The sequence below is a fragment of the Mauremys reevesii genome, linkage group 3 (assembly GCF_016161935.1).
Source record: "Mauremys reevesii isolate NIE-2019 linkage group 3, ASM1616193v1, whole genome shotgun sequence".
In the NCBI taxonomy this organism is placed as follows: Eukaryota; Metazoa; Chordata; order Testudines; family Geoemydidae; genus Mauremys; species Mauremys reevesii.
In genome coordinates this window covers 107,944,897-107,965,135 of record NC_052625.1, presented here as the reverse complement: position 1 = coordinate 107,965,135, position 20,239 = coordinate 107,944,897, and the positions used below count along the sequence as shown (strand labels likewise).

Sequence of the window (20,239 nt, the reverse complement as noted above, 5' to 3'; positions counted from 1 at the left end):
TCCCCTTGGATACACAGTTCTCTGCAACAGGGTGTCCTAAATCCTTCTAAGCCCCAAGGGCCATGACACCCTGGAGGTAGTTATCACTGGCTGAATAAATGTGTTAATTTTTTTAAAAGCTTTTTTCCCCACACTGCACCTTAAAGGAAGTAGATGCACAAAAGTATGTTTAAGCAATTCACAATGTGATATGACATTGCAAGGTTTGGCTGCATATGGAGAGCCATCATGTCACACCCCAGAGAAGTAATACTCTCTTGCTGTTTGGCTCTGGTAAGACCACACCTAAAATATCTTGTATAGATCTGAGCATTTGAATGCCAGAAAGTTGTCAAAAATGTGGAGGTAATGATGAGAAAACAATAAGCTTCTGTGTTGCATGGCATATGGTAATTCAATATATTGACTTTTTGGTCCACATCAAAACATCAGCACACGATGACCTTGCAATAAAACACATCCTGACACAATGACTCACAACATGAAGTTTTTTTGGCTCTATAAGTGATCTGAGGTCCTGTGACCATCCCATAGACAGAGCTTGTGTGACAGCTCTGTCGAAATCAGTATGGTCCCAGAAAATCCAAGATGAGTATCAAGCTTGACCGCTCTCCCACTAGCACAATGCATCTTGTCTATTATGGGTAAGCAGATGGCAATTGTTAGCACTGGCCCATTTTATCCTCAGTATTCTATGAATTAGTTCATGTTTGTGAAGTCCTTGGAAGTTACAAAGCACTGTAAAAGAGCTAAATATCATCTCTTTCTCATCACAGGGAATCATGGAAAGTCCATGTGTGGAAGGACTCCTCCAGGCTATCCTGTTTACTGAAATTCAAGAAGAATCTCTTCATTACGTGACATGTTCTCTTGGTGAGCTGGCAAAGCATGGTAAGGGAGCAATCACATAGCAAGCAGTCTAATCTCACAGCATGCACACATCTCTCATTATTGCTAAAAAGAGAGGAGCGCATGCACACACACAGAGAGCCCATTTTTGCTCCCAATAAAGTCAATGGGAGTTTTACTATTAACTTCAGTGAGCGTAGACTGATCCCACTGGTGGGAGAAATAGGCCCTACTGTTTGAATTCTTGTCTATTGAACCGTTTCAGCTTTTAAAAACTGCTCTGATCACAATTCACTTTGTCTAATATTGCTAGTGTAGCTGGCGTATGTGTTTTTAATTGTAATGATACTGTGATTCCACTGGTTTGTGACCCTGATGTATTTTTCCATTAATTTCAGATAATTAATTTTATAGCAGCAAAGACCCACTTAGCAAGAGGAAAAAGCTAAAAAGCAAAGCGACTTTGCGTTTGCTTTTTTAATGTTTGCATGTGGATTTTGTGTACGTCAGAAGTTCCAGATGGACAGTCCTGGAGATGAAAACCCTCCCTTTAGCCTCAGAAGGGCAGCAGTGGGTGCGAGAGGAGCAGTACATGCTTTCCCACCCTGCCCCTCAATAGGCCACAACCATGACCCGCAATGAGCACCTTTGGGTTGGGAGGGTATTTCAGTCTCATGACCATTCAGCTTTTCTGCCTCCCTGCTGTGACTACCAGCAAGGTTGCTGATTGGTGGGAGTTAGTTTTGTGAAGTGGACACTTATCCAGTGGTGACTGGGCAGGTTGAGGCCACCATGCCAAATGGCTTTGTTTCACATAAAGTGGTATGTGTTCTGAACAGATGAATCATATTATAAAATGTATCAGCCTTTCTATAGGCCAAATTTTCACTGAATTCACAGCCTGAAGCTGTGGGTTCTAGGTACTAGGTCCCAGAAGTTGCTTTTCAAAAGTACTGCATTCATTCTGGTCCTCCAGCTGTGCAAAGGGCGTTGGGCTGTCCTGTTTAGACAGTCTGGCTTTTGGCCTTCTGGTTGATGCATTTCTAAAGCCCTTGGGGTTTTTTTACAGCTTATTCACATGTCTTTATGTAGCCTTTTTGTTGCTTCCTGTCTCCCAGAAGGTGCCACATTACACTTGCTAGAATGGATGAATGAACCCCTGATAAAGCGCCTAGTGAGATTGGCTGGGCAACGGGAACATACAGAGTCATCATTTCAAGCTGCCTCCATTGTCCGACACATGATATGTCATGGTAAATGTTATGCAAAGAGTTTAATTACATTTCTGACACATTTATATTGTGTAAAGTGAAATGTCAACTGTGTCTTTTCAAAAAGGGTTTGGCCTTCAGTCACTAAATAATCATTAACATTTTCATAGCACACTTCATCTGATGTCAAAATGCTTCACAAATACTGTTGAGTCTCAAAATACCTTGGTGAGCTAGGTAAGTATTACTGCCCCTATTTTATAGAAGGGGAAACTTGGGCTCTGAAAGATTGATTTAGCTGTGGTCAAATAGTAAATCCATAGCAGAGGCAGTAATAGAACTCAGGGTACTGATTCCTAGGCTTTACTCCATGGAACCATACCAATTTACACCAGCAGAGGCTCTGGTGCTTAGTCTCCTGCTCTAACCACTACAACCAGCTGCTAGTTGGTCTTGCACATTCTGCAGTGGTTATTGTGTGTGTCACTGTGAGAAACATGATCAAGGACCTTGAAGCAGGATGGGCAAGAGGATGGGATGGTGTATGGCATTTCTCACCTTTGGGGGGAGGGGAAGGAGGAGGGGAAGGAAATAATTTTGAACATAATCCAGACAGGAAATATCATCAGTCTTCTTTCTCCCTGCCCACCTACAAAGTACTCTAGTCTAGTCCATATAATATGGTTGAGGGTAGGTAGCAGAGGAGTTACGTTATAAATATCTTCTGTTAGAGTTGCTATGAGTACTTCCACCTTTTCATGTTCTCTGTATGTATAAATATCTTCTGTCCATATGTTCCATTCTATGCATCTGAAGAAGTGGGCTGTAGCCCACAGAAGCTTATGCTGAAATAAATTTGTTAGTCTCTAAGGTGCCACAAGTACTCCTGTTCTTGTTACAAAGAAGTTATGTCAGAAATTATTTGGCTCAAGAAGTTTAACTTAACTCCATCCACTGACCAACAGAGCCTTCTTGAGCCAACAAAATTACCTTAGTTCTGGAATAATTTAACACTCAGGAAAGCAGACCTCTGAGAATTTATCCAGTAATCTCTGAATTACAATGAGGGATAATGAAAAGAGCATTGCATTATCTGCAGAGAATAGATACCTGTGTGCCCAATATACTTGCTCCATAAAATTTAGATCTTTTCAACTTGCAAAATAGGATTTTTTATATATATATATAAAAAACAGAAATGGAGCAAGAATATTCAATGTTTTTCGACACGTCTCTCCAATGAAAGGAGTAGTTAAATTCCAAATTCTCTCCCACTCTGACCTGACAGATATTAGAGTCTGGAATGAAAGGTTCTAGCAAGGGAAAAAATTCAAACCTACTTCAATCCCCACATCAAACATCTTACACTAAAGAAGAATCTTATTCAGAGAAACAAATGCTGCCTGCAAGCACTAACCATGCACAGAGCTTTTGAAATATTTACAGACTAGGTGAGTGTGTGTGAAAGGCTGATCAATAGTTTGAGAAGTCCATAAATAGCATGTAGACTCTACAAATACCATACATCAGGCTCCCAGTGCAGCAGCCTGGTCAGTAGAAACCTTACATACAATTTAACTGCAATATCATGGACACTAATGGGTTTATAACATGTGGAGGCTCTTTTATTGTCCATTAAAATTGGAACTTCGCATGTAGTTGGGTAGGGGAGAGGAAATAGCTGAGTCAACACACATTTTGAAATAGTATCAAATTCCTCATTTGATTAAAAATGTTGCCTTATGAAACCTGTAACAAATAAGTGCTCACTTTAAATTGTTTCTGCTTCTCTCACCCTACTCCCATTAATGTAGATAAAGTGATGTCTCTGCTGAAATGCCACATGGAGGAAGTCCAGCACTACCTCATGAATTTTCTCAACCACCAAGAGATTCGCTTTCAGCAGCTGGGTATTTCTACGCTGGGCAAATTACTGGAAGGTATGTCCCTTGATTCATCAGTTCTCAATACCAGTACCTAGACTGCAAGGCACAGCTCAATTCTAACTGCTCATATCCAGGCTTTGAAGGATTAGATTTTTATCAGTACATGTCGATTTTGCTGTGCACACACAAACCAATGAAAAAAATTAGAGATGATAATCAAAATTTACAGATAGGGAAAGAAAAAAATGCGGTTTGAGAAATTATTGGAGTTTGATTTAAGGAAATTTACTTTGTATATTTTGACATGTGATATTGACAATTTGTGTTTTAATGGTTATAAAGTTTTAATGTTTTGAATCTCAATGGCGACTGTCACTAAATAATAACTGTCTGACCCTCCCCCATCATTTCCTGCAACCGTGAAAATTTAAATAAATAAAAATAAAAGGTTTAAACCTAAGAATTTTGCACAACTCGAACTATAAATCAATAAGATAAAAAAGTTAAAAATAAACATTGATATTATCTGTCAAGATTACCAAAAAATAAAAATTGAATTCTGCCAAGTCCACTGACATCAATGCAATACATTCACTGCCTGGTAAAAAAAAGCTTCACATACAGTAAATGTACCTGACAGTGCTCCTGCCTACTGGGGATTAGCTCTATTCACCAAATCAAAAAGAGGAGAGAGAGAGGGGACTCAGGGGTAGCAATTACCTTGGCTCTTTTAAGACACACTTACCAAAATGATTTTTCTAAAATAAAGGCAAACTGGTGCCGTTTTACTTTCTGAAAATCGAACAGGCTTTATTGGGAAAGTATAGCCTGTCACTGGGAAATAGGAGCTCTGTGCATGGCTATTTGTCCAAATGGAACTGGACTAGCTCTTTGTCTTAGAAAAATGTCAAAATGTACAAAGAACACACCTAATAACCTCCTGGTTAGTGCTTGTTCATTAAATTTTCACTCATTAACAGTAAATTATTATCCTTTAGCACAAGAGATGAGAGCATGAATAATGGTCTGTCTTTACCACCATTTTGCTTCTTTATGTATGGACATTTTTCCAGGCTGATGGGCCTAAAATATAACTTGGCTTAGCAACAAGCCTTTCTCCACGTCTACCCAATTATGCAAAGCGAGAATTGCAATATGCAGAGAATTCAAACTACTTGGCATGTAGACTGCTGAAAGGTACCACTGTTCTGTTCTCAAATGTCTGACCAGGAATGCCTACCAAACCAAATTAAAACTAGCAGGCCTCATATTTTAGGGCTACTAGTTTTGATTGAGCCTCTTAACACTTTTCATAGTATTTTCAGGGGATGAGGAAGTAGAAAGAAGGTGAAAGAATTGCTGTCAAAATAGTAAAAAACAAAAAAAATAGGAACCGTCAGCCAGTTCAGCGGCCTAGTTGTTTCCTCCTTCGTTGTTTTTGGGAGACTGTATTCAACACTGGACTCAGCAGTGCTCATCTGAGCACTGAGCATCTGGATCAGCAGAAAGTAGCACACAAAAACTTTCCGTCAAAGGCGAGGAGCTAACGATAGAGTCATCATTCTCCCTTGTGTGGTAAGGAAATATTGTTTACATAGTATAGATTTTACGGGAAACTATAGCACATTTGTATCATGAATAATGAGTCAACTGTGTACCTTTCTATCTAGCGTGCAAACAAAAAATCTGATTTCTAAAGAAATTTAAAGAGAAGAACGTGTGTGTGGATAGAGCACTTCAGTTATGTGGGCTGGACAATCATACCCTGGTTTTCCTCTGTTCTCAGATCCAGAATTTTCATCTGCATTCAGCCAGAGTCAATTAATGGAACATCTTGAGCAAGTCCGTCAACAGACAGAAGAAACTCAGGAGCTCCTTAAGATGGCTACCAGCCACAAAGGCAGTTAACATTTTATTTACTCACCTCATGAAATGCTATTCCAGCCTGCAGCCTGATCCCTCAGAAAGAGTAACTTTTTTTTTTATTACTACTTCTCATAGCCAATATTTTCCTACCACTTGCAGTTCCACCCAACACATAATGACCCGGTGGAATCATGTACTTTATACAACCTTAATGTTTTGATAATGGAGTACGGTCTAGAAAAAGGTTTGAAAAAACATGTCAACTTACTCTATTAAAATGTTTAATGGCTACACCTATATTCCTGCCATGTACATGGCTGATAAAATACCCAATATTGGCTAAACTTTGCATGCATCTTTTTGAACACACAGTAAGCACTCTGTGTGTGTGGTTTTATTTATGTAAAAACCAGGTTTTATTAAACACACATTCCTCCTAACACATTTATATATGCAAACTATGCTATGCTCTTTGATATTAACAATATTCTATTACTATTCAGTGTGTGTATTCATTATTTCATAGTATCCATATCACTAAAGTGCCTGGAGCTACCTAACTAAAGAGAAAGAGAACTGGAATTAGAATATGAAAGATGTAAAGGGCAACACATTCACTAGTGAAGAACAGTGAACCCAGAGAAAGAAAATGATACTAATTAGTAATAAATAGAGTAATGAACTCACTGGGGTTGGGTGTCATCCAAACTACCACACTTTCATACTACAATGTCAGGATAAGGGGCCTTAGGGTAAATAACAATCATGCCCATTGTATGGATTATGTCTGAAATATAGCAGTTAACATGGACATATTGTCTCCCCTTCCTAAAAATAACCACCACCCCAAACAAACAAACAAAACCCCCACCCTGTAGCATGTCTAAACAGAGCTTTTTCAGGAAAATGTAACATGCACGAACTAGTCTATTTAATGCACCAAAGGCATTGCTATATTTGTGTGTGAGTGTTAATTTTTTTAAAGAATGGGGCATGGAGAGCTTATAAAAAATCACTGGAGATCGATGACAGAATTCAAGTTGTCTTGTGTTAGTTAACTACTATGATTTAAGGCTAAATTTTGCCTTCACGTAACTGTATATAAATCCCACACAAGTCTTTGTGGGTTGCATCTGAATACCTGAAGGCTGAATTTGGACTTGAGTGGTTAAGTAAAGTCTGGAGTTTTACAGATATGTCTATGCTTAAGCATGTCATAAAATTAAATCACCCAAGCATTTACTAGACAAACTGAAATATACAGTTGGTATCGGAAGGTTTATAATCAGTGTTACATTTAGTGGTGAGTGTTCAACTGAATCACTGCTAATTTTTATGGGATTATACTGGAGAATTAGTACATTTGTTAAACCCAATAGAATGGCCAGGAATCATGCTATTTTGTTAGGAATGGTTCCGTTGGACTATGCAACTTTCATCTTGCAATCAAAGAACATGCACAAGAAGTCAATTTTCCATGGCATGCTTTGGGTAACAAAACCACAATTCCAAAATTGTCACTCCAACATTTTGAAAGTTCTTAATTGAAGTATAATTTTGGAGAAAACACCCTCTTCCTATGGCTTTGATGTAATCTTTAGGACTGTAGTATATCCAGCACCTGTTTGGACCACCTCTTAGCAGGTATGCACACCCAGAGATTTAAAAAAGGCTAAATGGTACCAGTGCTTTTTAAGCTGTGGGAATAACTATACTGGATGAAGGGATGTAAGAGTTCTGTGCACTGTTCTGCTGAACATCTGCTCCCACACGTGTTCAGGAAAGTTTATCTTTCTTTTGGGATTTGCAGAGCAGTGATCCAAAGACAAAACTGGTACGCTGGGGTGTACTATTCCTTTGGGAAAAGCAATCTGTGAGTTCTGTGAGTGTCCAATGGAAGACTGGCAGGATACTCCAGGGGGAGGCTCGGGGGCTGGAGTGTGCCTATCACTAACCTACAGAGGGACACCAGAGTCTGCATAGACTAAGAGGGGAGGGCTTATGTTGCCAGTGGCTGGTGGAGTTGGGGAACTGACCCCTAGCAGGCACAGAGAAGGCTTCCTTATGCTACAGGCAGGTGGTAGAGAGGAGCCTTACAGCTCTGCTTACCCCTGGGAAGCATCACATGAGCTGTCATTGCTCTTACATGAATTCCCATGCATGACAACTCAGGTTGAAAATTTTACTGAGAAAGCTGACTCTGTGTTGACATTCCTGGAAGAGGAATAGCTTGAAGAAGAATATACTTGAATCATGGCTTCCTTCAGAAAAGGGAATTTTTCATGCAACCCTATTTGTTTGTGTAAGAGGAAGAACAAAATTATTCATCTTTTTTATGGTTAGTACTAGCTAAAGTGTGAACAAACCATTCTCCCATGGCTGGTGACTTGCTCTTAACTTTAGGGTGTGATTCAAACAATCATCATTGTTCCTTTAGCTAGCAAAACTGGTGCAAATGAAGCATTGCCAGGCATGAGTCCCTGTGGTGAATACCACTGGTGGAAGGGCCTTTCTGACAGGTGTAGACCCAGCTTTGCAGGAGCACCTGGCACAGGTGATGCATTGGGGGTGTTCTGCAGTGACCTGGGGTGGGAGTAGGGCATGCCTGGTGCAGTCCCTGTTCCCTGGCAATTCTCCACTGCCACATGGCTCATGGAGGATATGGCAGTGGGGGTATGGCTTAAAGCACCTCAGAATGCTGGCCTAACTTGTACCAGGAGCTGAACCAGATCCAGAAGCCCCCATAAGTAGGGGAAGTACAAGCTACCTCCCTTCAGTCTCTCTGATGACTCTAGCACCAATGCTGGGATGAGTTGCCCCATCCATCATATGACTTCTGCCTTGTGACCATTACTACAGCCTTAGTATTCCAAACTCCACTCCTCACCATGCCTTCAACCATCACCCCTCCATTAAACTCTCTCTGGAATGCTTCTACACTAGCATCAACTTCTTGGACACCACAATCAGCTTCAACAATGAAACCCTCCAGACAGCTACATACAAGAAACCCACACATCGCCATGCCTGCCCTCACGGATCCAGTAACCACCCCAAACACACCAAGAAATCTTATCTCCAGTCAGGCACTCAGATACCACAGTATGCTCTGAGGAGTAATTCCGGGATATACACCATAACACCTCCTTCACCAAACAGGGACACTCCATCAGAGAAGTAGATTGCATCATGGAATGGGCCACTCCAGTACACTAAGAGAACCTACTTCAATACAGAAATAAATTCTCTTCTGACTGCACACAGGAATCCATAGAGGGTATCATCAGACTCCATCTTCTGGCCTTCAAACAATCCCCAACCTCTCCAAACTCATCATCAGAAGCAAGCTCCCCACAGACCAAGACACACCAACTCAAAGCGGCAGCAGACCCTGTCAGAACAGATGCAAAACCTGTAGACATATCTCCACTGCTACCCACTCCCCACAACACACCTTTCAAGATATATGGGCCCAAAGACATGCCTATCACAACATGTGGTGTACCTCATGCAGTGCACTAAATACCCCAATAACAACTACATGGGTGAAATCAGACAATCACGATGCTCTCAAATGAACTCATGCAGGAAAATGATAAAAGACAAAATCACCCTATCACGCATGGGGCAACATTTTCCACAAAGCGATCACTCTATATCTGACCAATCCGTGCTCATCCTCAAAGGAAAACTGCACAACACTTTTTCAAAAGATGAGCCTGAGACCTTAAATTCATAACTTTGCTAGATACTAAAGAACATGGACTGAATAGAAACACTGTTGTAATAAGCCATAAATCCAATCTATAACCCACTAACAACCCTCCCCTTCCTTTCCTCCCTATTACTAGAGGAGTGTTAATGGGCCATTTCACCTTGAATGGTCCCTTGAAATGTATGTTAACTATTTATGTTAAACAATATGTTCCACCTTGTATTTTAGCTGTGACACTTGAAGTATGTTTACCAAACCTGAAGAAGAGCTCTGTGTAAGCTGGAAAGTTTGTCTCTCTCACCAACAGAAGTTGGTCCAATAAAAGATATTCCCTCACCCACCTTGTCTCTCGAATTTCCTGAGAGCAACACGGCTACAACACTGCATATGGTCAAATAGACATTTACCAACATTTGTCGATAAAAATCTAATCCTTCCAAGCCTAAATACAGTTCACTTTGCAAACTTGTGATAAAATTAGAATCTGTTCTCTTATCTGTTTTTCATAGTATCACAGAAATGTAGGGCTGGAAGTAACCTCGAGGGGTCATCTAGTCCAGCCTCCCATGCTGAGGCTGGACCAAGTATATCTAGACCATCTCTGACAGGTGTTTGTCTAACCTGTTCTTAAAAAACCTCTGATGAGAGATTCCACAGCCTCCCTTGGAAGCCTAAACCAGTATTTTTCTATTTTATTGGGAATTTTACCCAACTGGAAACATTGTTTGGCAAGAAGTAAAATAGGGCATTTCCTGTTAGGAATGAGATGAAAAAGTGAAGAGAAAAGAATGTAAGAAACTGAAACTTGATGACTAAACCTGCATTTGTGATGCAGTGCTTAATGTCACGGACAAATTTGCCACAGAGCACTTGATTGTGGCACTATGAACAACTGATTGAGGCGATGAGGTGAATATTTTCAATTCCCAACAATATGAAAATGTATGACTTCCCACTTCATAACACTTGTTATTATTGTAATGTAAGTAAGACTTTTACAACTCCTAATTCTACCATCCTGGAATAGTCGAACAGCCCCTGACTGTGCAGATGGTTAAAACCGTTACAGTAACTGTCTACAAAGCTGACACCATTATATCCCATGCCCACCTACATTTGATACTATGGTCTAGTAACAAAAACAATATTTTAAAGAAGATTGACTTTTTCCTCCATTTAAATGTTTTCAAATGAAGGGGGTCAAAACCAGGACTTCAAATCTCAAACCCTATGAATTTTTAGTCAGCAATTCTGATCCAAATGCCCAGATCTGAATCTACCCTTCTAGTTTTGATTCCAGGTCAGACCCTACAGCAAAAAGGGCTTTTTTATCTAATTCTGGTTTAGATAGAGAATACATTTCATGAGAACTCTTTGCTAAACTGGAACTATAATGAAAAGTACTTAAAAAGGCTTAACTTTAAGCATGTTCTTAAATCTTACTGATTTCAATGCTGCATCAGAGTTTCTGGTCTGAAATCTCATGGGTACTGTTCATGTGATCTCAAGACCATCAAATTTGAATCCTAATCTAATCCCTGTTTTAAACATAATGTGAAGCTAGATCCAAATACCAACTCCTTGGTCCATCCCTACTTGTAAATGAGCCTGTGCTACTTGCCTAATAATCAGATGAGAGAAAACCAAACAGTCACAAAGAAGTGAAGAGTAGCTAGAACAATTTTCAAGCGTAAACTGCTCCCTGGATAAAACTAATGTAACAAGATAACCAAAATATAAAAGGTACAAGTATTCCAAACAAATTTTATTTGGTTCTTACATACTATATAGATTAAAAGAAATAAAACCTACGTATTTTGGACATATTTTTAAATATAATGGTTATGTACATGGAGAACTGTAAAGAAAGCAGAAAACGAATTTCACTAGATCACAAACTATTTCTAAAACATTCTGACTGAATGGCTTTCCCCCCCTATATAATCAGGGAGATGAAGTATCATCATATGAATTTCCAGTAGATTTATCATAAGAACATAAGAACATAAGAAAGGCCGTACCGGGTCAGACCAAAGGTCCATCTAGCCCAGTATCTGTCTACCGACAGTGGCCAATGCCAGGTGCCCTGAGGGAGGAAAACAACAGGCAATGATGAATCTCTCTCCTCTCCCATCCCATCATCATCCTCTCTGACAGAGCTAGGGGGACACACTTCTACCCCATCATCCTGGCTAAGCCATTCATTGGACTTAGCCACCATGAATCTCAGTCCCTTTTTTACATATTTTTTATAGTCTAGCCTTCACAACTCCTCAGGTAAGGAGGTTCACAAGTTGACAAGTGCGCTGCGTGAAAAAAACTTTTTTTTTTTTTTTTTTTTGCTGCCTATTGCTTTTTTTTTTTTTCATTTCCTGACTTGTTCTGTATGATGTGAAAATAAACTTTAAACTTTCCCTTTCCACTTTCTCAATCATATTATTATACCTATATATCATCCCTTAGTCTCTTCTCTTTTCTCTTTTTCAAGTTCCCTCCTCCTTAGCTCTCTTAATCTTTCCTCATATCTCTCCCCCCTAATCATTTTTTTTATTTTTTCTTTTTTTTTTTCTTTTCTAGTGCTAGATTTTTGTTTTTTGAGGAGAGGAGACTGTACACAGTATTCGAGATGTGGGCGTATTATGGATTTATTATATATATATAATATATATTATTCTCTTCTCCTATTCCTTTTTTGATTTTAATAACATCCTTTTTGCTTTTTTTGCTTTTTGACACTCTCTGCACATCTCTTCAGAAGAACTCAAGAACTCCTCCCAACTTTTTTTTTTTAACTGAGCCATTTTAGCTAATATAGCATTGTATTGTGTATTTTTTTTTTTATTTTTTTTTTAATTATTTTATTTTTTTTTTATTTAAATTTTTTTTTTTTGTTTTTTGTGTTTTTTTTTTTTTTTTCTTTTTTTCTTTTTCTCTTTTAACTATCTTTCTCTTTTTCTTATCATCTTCATCTTCTGCCACCTCACTGTTTACCCTTTTCTCCAGATCATTTATGAAATTGAATTTTATATAAATTAGGAGGACTGACCTGGGAGGAACTACCTGACCCTCTCTCACACCTGAGTTACCCATCCATTCATTCTTCATTATCCTTACCTTCTCCTACTTCTGTCCCCTAACCAGTTCCTTTTTTCCCCATCCACCTTTTTCCTTTTAACAGCTTTTTTTTTAGTGAGAGCTTTGTTGCTTTTTTTCCTGAAAATTCTCAAACCTTTTCTGAACTCTAATCCTCCCACACATGTCCCTTGTCATGTGTGTTAATAGATGTAGAGAAGAAATCGATTAGAGAAGATTACCAGATTTTTACTTTAACCATGTTTTATTTTTTTATTGCTTTTTGTGTTTTTTTTTTTTATTATTTTGTTTTTTTTGTTTTTTTTTATTTTTTTTTTTAATTAATTTAACTAATTTTAGCTAGAATACTTAGTAATTGCTAGCTTTTTTTTAGCCTGGCCGCACACATTATAGTTTCATTGCATTTATGGGGAAGCAGGTCAGTTATAGTTAACCGGTTAAAAACTTCACATTTTCTTAACTTACAGTTCTTTTTCTTCTCTTTCTCTTGTGTTTCTTGGTTGGGTGGTTGTGTTGACTTGTGTTGTCCAATCTCCTTTTTGAGAAGACACGCTCCCTGTAGCTGTGGAAAGTCAGCTCTTCAAAACATTCTTCACAGAATTCTTTCAGTCTTACCTTAAACTGAGCTTTCCTTTGATAACAAACTTGCTGCAGTGCTGCTCATTATGGGCCTGATCCAATGCCCAAAGGAGTTAACCAAAGGAACCTCGTTGGGGCAGATCCCCAGCGGGTGTAAAATGTCATAGCTCCCTGGACCTCGATTTACCCCAGCTGAAAATCTTTCCCATTGATTTCAATCAGTGCCCCAGTAACGTCTCTCATGCACAACACTTAAGTAGTAATTTCTGCCCTTAAGAGCGCTGTTTATAAAAGCAAAAACAAAAAAAACCCAAGATTTTTCAGTCAAGCTCGGTAGCAGCAAAAGTGACAAGTGTGGAATACTGGAAGTGAAAAAATCTATGTCAGTGGACTAAAGAGGAATGGTAAGATTCAAGTCATTATCCGGTGATAAAGTGTACTGCATTTTTAAAAAAATGAACAAACAAATAAAAAGAACAAACATGCATCATTTTCCATTTGCTCTGAAATGAATCCCCTCCCCAACACCCCTTCCTTTCTTGCCCCAAAATCAATATTCAAGTTCACACAGAGTGTCACAATCTGATAAGGCAAAGAAAGATCCCTCCATTACTGGAAACAACAGCAATTTACAGGACTCAAAAAAAGATTTTTCTGTGTGTCTGCATGTGTACCTTTTATCATACCATGGACATGAATGCAACTAACAAAATCAAGTTTGCAATATTGTTTTACCACATTTTTCTAATTTATTCAATTAGATGATTTATTTTTGTACCGAACAAAATTCATAAATACATTATCTAGGAGAACAACAGGTTTTCGTCTTGTCCATGAAAAAATAGCGCTTCAAATTTTCACATTTTAAAACCTGTTCTGCTTTGTGTTTTTAAAGAAAATGCAAGAAGATCGTAGTGACATTTGAATTTACAGAACGTCCATGTAGAAGTTACATTTACAAGAACCTGATACAGAAGCCTATATTTTGCCTCCATAATTAGAGTTCTCTGCAATAATATTTAAACCAACAGGTTTAAATGAAACTTCCCATTAGCCCTACTTGTAGAGCAATGAGATGTTTATTTTTCAAGTATTAGATCCGTAAAACATAGAAGATTAGTCGCCAATTTTAAAACCAACCACCCATCTTCAAAAACAAAAACAAAAATCAGGCCCTTTATCCCAATCAGCTCATTACGGTCAGATTCCAGTGCCTTTTGTCTTGAAGAATGCAGAAAATATTGATTTGCGAAAAGGAGCTTGTTGGAAAAAAAGCCATTTTAAGTAATGCACATGAAGCATGATTTTCTAATGGTGAAAACTATTAGATAGAAAGATAATCCATGTCTAGTCTCCATCACTTCTTCTGCTGGTTTTACTAAGGTCCTTTCAAAAAAGATATCCACATTATTTTTTTTTAGAAAACGGGAGAGAGAAAATAAAACAGTCCTTCATAGTATGGAAGGAACTCCATAGGCAGCAGAGATGCTTACTTCATCTTTGGCTCTTCAGAAGAAATGGTCAGATAACTTCTATAATGAAAGGCAGTAAAAAGGACAGATTAGCAGATGGGAATAATTTTTATCTAAAAAGCCGATTTAAACAGCACTTTCATTGGCTGATTCTTTTGCTCAAATTTTCTAGACATGGAAGAAGGAAATAATGCAGGCAACTGATTTAGCTTGTGATATTTACTATTCAGTTCATACCCAATATATACAAAATTCTAGTCTGCTTCTTTACAGAGATCTACGGCGACGGCTGCTGCAGCCAGACCTTCAGTATCAATATCAGAGATAGAGCCTCCTGGTCATCGCATTATTAGGGAAGGGTATTCAGTATTCTTATGTATAAGGCAGCAACCATTTCCCCATTCCACAGAGAACACCCCACGAGAAGGGTACAACTTTCCATTTGGATAGTTGGAACATATTGCTGGATCAGAATGCTAAGCCAATGGCAACTAATTATGTCACAGCAAGGTTCTCCGGTTCATGCTGCTGCTGAAGCGCATTGTGCAAACATTTATAAAACATCCTCATGAGCAGAACTGGGTGAAATTTTTCATTTGAAACCTTTTACAGCAAAAAAAATGCAGATTTTAGCCTTCAGCAACACAAACATTTTTGTGAATTTGTGTCAGTTTTGCTGAATTGTTTCAGTTAGAAAGAGCAAAAATCTGAACAAATTGAAATGTTTTGATTTGTTTTGGTCAAAACAACTTTTTGTTTATAAAAGTAAAGTAAATTTAGAAAGATATAATAAACATTTTAAAATGGTCAGTATCAAAATGTAACATTTCGATTTGTTGAAACAAAAAAATTCAATTTTGTTAAAACAAAACGTTTTGTTCAACCTGCGTGACAGACTGAGAATACGTCATAATATTTTGTATGAATATGGTGTGCCTCAGTTTCCCTTGTGTGGTGCATGGTTAACTAAGTGGGGAGGGGGAAAGGTTGTTTACTTTTTGCAGAGACCCAGAGATCCAGGTGTGACTGACCTAGCTGCCTCGGGTCTGGGCCCCCATGCCCATGGAGAATCTGAGAAGACAACGAGCACTCCAATTGCCTAGACATTTGGCACCTAGCAACTAACAACCACGGATGGCCCACCCTCTGCAGGAAGCCATCTGGGTGTGACCAGCTGGAGAATAAAGGGCTAAGGGCGGGGGGTGGAGCAGGTAACAATTTTTGCCCCGGAACAAGGACAAAGGAGTGAGGAGGGGCCTGGTGGGGTTGTTAAGTGTGGGCTGCTGGAAACAGGAGAAGCTTCTGGACTGGGATCAAGAAGGGGTCAGAGGGCTCTGGACTGACCCAGATGGACTATGCTGTAACTTTCTGTTCTCTATGTTAACTAAAGACTTTCTATGCCATGTTCCAGACCTCTAATAAACCCTTCTGCTTTTACAATGCTGGCTAAGAGACACTCCCATTTAAGGAAGTTGGGGGTGCATTGCTCCCTTTGGGTGTACAAGTCTCTCTCTCAGAGTGGACTTGCTGGAGGGAGCTCACAGTGTGAAGCAGGGTGTGGAAAGCTCTGAGGCTCGGTCCCAGGAGGCAGGGAAGCCAAGTGGCTTACCCTAGTGAGTGTGTGACCCTAAGGGGGCTGACACAATGAAGGGGTCCTCCCAGGGACAGTTCCTGAGCTGTTCAAGAGCAATAGACCTGTGGATCTGGGACAACCTGAAATGATTTTTTTTTTTCAGAATTGCAAGTGAACTGAAACATCTGTTATTCACACCCCTATACGCATGAAGCAAAGATTTACTAGGAACCCCTTATTTCCCCTGACATTAGGTTAACAGTCATGATTCACATAACACTATGCCCGTATACATGGCTTTGCAAACACAAACAGACATGCTCTCTGCCCCAAATATTTTACAACCTAAACTGCTTAAATTAACCATCTGGTTATGTACATCAATTAGGGACTCCGTGGTCTCTCTCATTTACAAAATGTTACAAATTCTAATGGTCCAAAGCAAACCTACCTGCTGTTTGAGGTGTTTGAACATTATCTACCTGAGGCAATGGCCCCAGAGTCCCCTTATCTTCAAAGGCTAAAATTGGATTCAAAGGAATTTCAGGGCTATTGCTTCCATCATTGTTCAAGGCATCCAATGTGGATGGTTTAGATCCAATGGGTAAGTTTATGATCTCTTCAAAGTTGTCATTCTGCATAGACACTCCATTTTCATTTGGTTCTTTTCCAGAATTGAGATTACTGGAAGAAAAAATATAAATAACAATCTTACTAATAATGTATGTTATGAGCGTACTGGGACACAGCTGGTCAAGAACTGAAACTAAACAATCCACACACATTAGTGATCATTTGTTTTCATATACTGTAGTATTATTCAGTATGTACAGTATTTGGGGTAGCAGCAAACAAATGAGCTCAGCATTCGCTTTCACCCTTATTAGAAGGCCACATTTCTTTTCTCCCTAAGAAATAAGAATTTTTAGGGCCAGATCCAAATTTAGAAAATGACTCTCCACTAGCATATCCGCCACTTGAAGATGGATGACACTTACATGTACGTGTTCCTGTTGATCTATCAGAACCAAAATAATCACTTTGAAAGAAATGCATTAAGTAAAAGCAACATTATAAGTAGAAGAGAAGTCTGCATTCATCTATAGTGATTTATTGTATACTATACTGAACATTAATTGCAGAGCTAGACATCAAGTTACATAAGCCATATCTAGCGGTAATCTGCACTCTACTTTTGTTCAGGACGTGTCCTATTTCAGAATAGGACTGGTGTCCATTAAGCCTGGTGATGTTATACCCTTGTATTACTCATTACACAGAATGCCATAATTTGCTGCACCATAGTATCAATGGACATATCATGGCTACGGCAAGTGACCCACACAAAAAAGAAACTGAAGAGAAAAAATGGTAGTACAACCCTATTCATTTACCAACCTTTAGTACTTCTGAGGTATTTATGTGTTACCTTTCTCTGCTCTTTACTTCTCAGATATCTTGAGACTGGCATTCTCTAAGACTGCAAGTGCCTTTTCTCTTCATAATATCAAGTACTTTCCTTTATAAGACCTGCAGAATCTGAGTATATCTTGCCTTTCCCTAATTTTGCAGGCTCAGCTCTTGTCCTGCTGCAACCTTCTCTTTCTGACCGACCTGACATCTGCTCCCAGTCCATCCAGATATGAAACTCATTTATTGTGTCTGCTGCTTTGACCATCCAGCCCTCCTTCAGATTCATCATCTTCTGCAAGCGCCTACTCCTTACCTTCCAGGCCCTGCCCATCTTTGCCCTATCCAACCCCTCTGCCCTTGTCCTTGTTCACTCCGCCCAAGCCAATACTAACACCCTCAGTGTCTCTCACTCAGATCTGGGCCTTCTTTCTGGCTTCCCCATATGTCTGGAACCCCTTTCTTGACTGTGCCTGCCCTCTCCTCCTCCAAGTCCCCCAGTAAAATATGCCTCTTCTTTGAGGCTAATAAACCCTAATATTTCCTTCTAAGTAAATGTATTAAAAATACCAAAAATCCCTGATGAACCTTGATGACGCATTAATCATTCTCCTAAGCCTCCATGTTATCTTGTTTCTGTAACTTCTCTCCTGCTTAACACACCTCAGTGTCTGTCACCATCATGCATTATGTTTTGTTTTAACATCTGAGTCTGCTGCTCTCATTTGCACTGAGTGGTCCCTCACTCCAGGTAGGAGGATTATGGTGTTATTCATTGTGAAAATGGCAGCACTGGGGCTTAAATTTTCAGCTCCTTCGGGCACAGGCATTGATCTTTATTTGTCCATAAAGCATCATGTAAACTTACAGTGATAGTATAGATTAATAATAAAACCCTTAATAATTTAGGTCCTGGCATCCTAAGGCACCTCCTCTCTATTTGGACCATACTACAGCTGTTGAGATCAGCTCGAATGCCTTAGCTGAGGGTGCCCAGATTTGTATGTCAGGGTCTGACATCTCTGGAATTTCTTTTACTCCATCCAGGTCTAACAGGGCTTATCAATTGTCTCAGGCCATTTCTGAGCAGGTGGTTCAGTATTACAGCACATTTTCTGTTGACTATAGATTTGAGAGTCTTTTTAATAACTTCCAATTGGCACATGTTTTATTTTTTATTTACTGGCTTTTCTGTGGTATTCAGCACCTCCCAAACATTGATGAATTTATCACCACATCCCCCCGAAAAAGTGAAGTATCATCATCGCCATCCTATACATGAGAAACTGAGGCAGAGAGATGACGTGATTTAACTAGGATTACACAGGAAGTCTGGACATCAGTGATTTGAGCCCAGATCTCAGGTGCCAGGCCAGTGCCTCAGCCACAAACAAGCCATCCTCTCAGAAGACCACCACCTTCCTCACTTTGTTGGCATGGTAGGTGGGATTTTTAAATGAGAGAGAGTGCAGCCTAGTGGATAGAACATTGGACTAGTACACAGCAAACCTGGGTTCTATTCCTGGTTCTGACAGTGGCTGGCTGGAAGACTTTGGGCAAGTCACTTCCATTTTCCATGCCTCAGTTTCCCCATGTGTAAAATCAGGATAATGATACGGATCTTGTTTGTAAAGTACTATAAAAGAGCTAGGTATTATAATTAAACGTGCTTAACTGTTGTCTTAACTCTGCTCCCATTAACTGTGAATGACTTGAATGGGAGCAGAGTTAGGCTAATATGGAAAGCACTTGAAAAATCTCATTATATATTTTTTGGTATATATGCATAGAGAAATTGATAGGAACATAAAGCAAACAGATTAAAAACTGCAGTGACACTGATAGTGTCATTGCAAAATAACATCTGGCCTCTGGAAATCCACATTAGGCCTCTAGTTTAAAAATCACTCAGGAGGTATTTAATTCTTACATTTATTTTAAGTGAAAAGCAAAAAAATTAGTACTGGCACAATTATGGATGGAGCACTTCAGAAAGCAAAACTGCATTAGATCTGGACACTTCAGTACCAGGGAGACAAACTGGAGGAGGTTCAGAGCTGATTGGGTGATGGAAGGTCTGACTTCAGAAAGATTAAAGGAGCTACTGTAAAATATATATTGTTTGGCTAAGTGATTATGGTTGGACCTGATAGATATTTAAAAGTATATGAAAGGAATAAACATGAATGAAGTGGAATTACTTGGGATTTAATTATTATTTTTTGGATCACTCATCTAGGATCAGTGCCTCAAAAAGTTTACTGGTCCTTAAAGCATTTGTAGTGATCTGTCAAAATATTTCTACACCTGGCTGCGCTAGGATCTTAGGAGATACTAGACCTTAAATAATGACTGTCGCCTGAGTTAACAACATTATTTTGGCAGAGTCATCAGAAGTAGAGATTAATGCTTTCTTGGATGCCGGATTCCAGATTTTTGGATAAAGCATTAGCTCTATCGCTACCATTTCCTGAGATAGCAGGCTCTCATACCAGGTCAGTAATGAGGAGGTGGAGATGTGGGGAAGGCAAGATAGTCATCAGAGTAAAGGGGTTTTAAAGGGTGATATATCACAGCATGCCAGA

The 20,239-nt window shown here is 39.2% G+C and overlaps 2 protein-coding genes across 7 annotated transcripts in view; one reads left to right on the top strand and one right to left on the bottom strand.

Annotated features, from left to right (window-relative positions):
- Window positions 1-6,243, top strand: part of LOC120402166 (vacuolar protein 8-like) — a 46,066-nt gene extending 39,823 nt beyond the window's left edge. The window contains exons 11-14 of the mRNA XM_039532608.1: window positions 777-891; window positions 1,968-2,102; window positions 3,875-4,000; window positions 5,733-6,243. Of these exons, the coding sequence (XP_039388542.1) occupies window positions 777-891; window positions 1,968-2,102; window positions 3,875-4,000; window positions 5,733-5,854 (498 nt within the window). The 3' untranslated portion in view covers window positions 5,855-6,243. The remainder of the gene's footprint in view (window positions 1-776; window positions 892-1,967; window positions 2,103-3,874; window positions 4,001-5,732) is intronic.
- Window positions 6,244-13,925: 7,682 nt separating this feature from the next.
- Window positions 13,926-20,239, bottom strand: part of MAP7 (microtubule associated protein 7) — a 181,578-nt gene continuing 175,264 nt past the window's right edge. For all 6 annotated transcript variants that reach the window (XM_039532604.1, XM_039532601.1, XM_039532602.1 and 3 more), the window contains exons 17-18: window positions 16,696-16,928; window positions 13,926-14,731 (exon numbers count right to left, since the gene is read on the bottom strand). In XM_039532604.1, coding sequence (XP_039388538.1) covers window positions 14,721-14,731; window positions 16,696-16,928 — 244 coding nt within the window. In that variant the 3' untranslated portion in view covers window positions 13,926-14,720. The remainder of the gene's footprint in view (window positions 14,732-16,695; window positions 16,929-20,239) is intronic.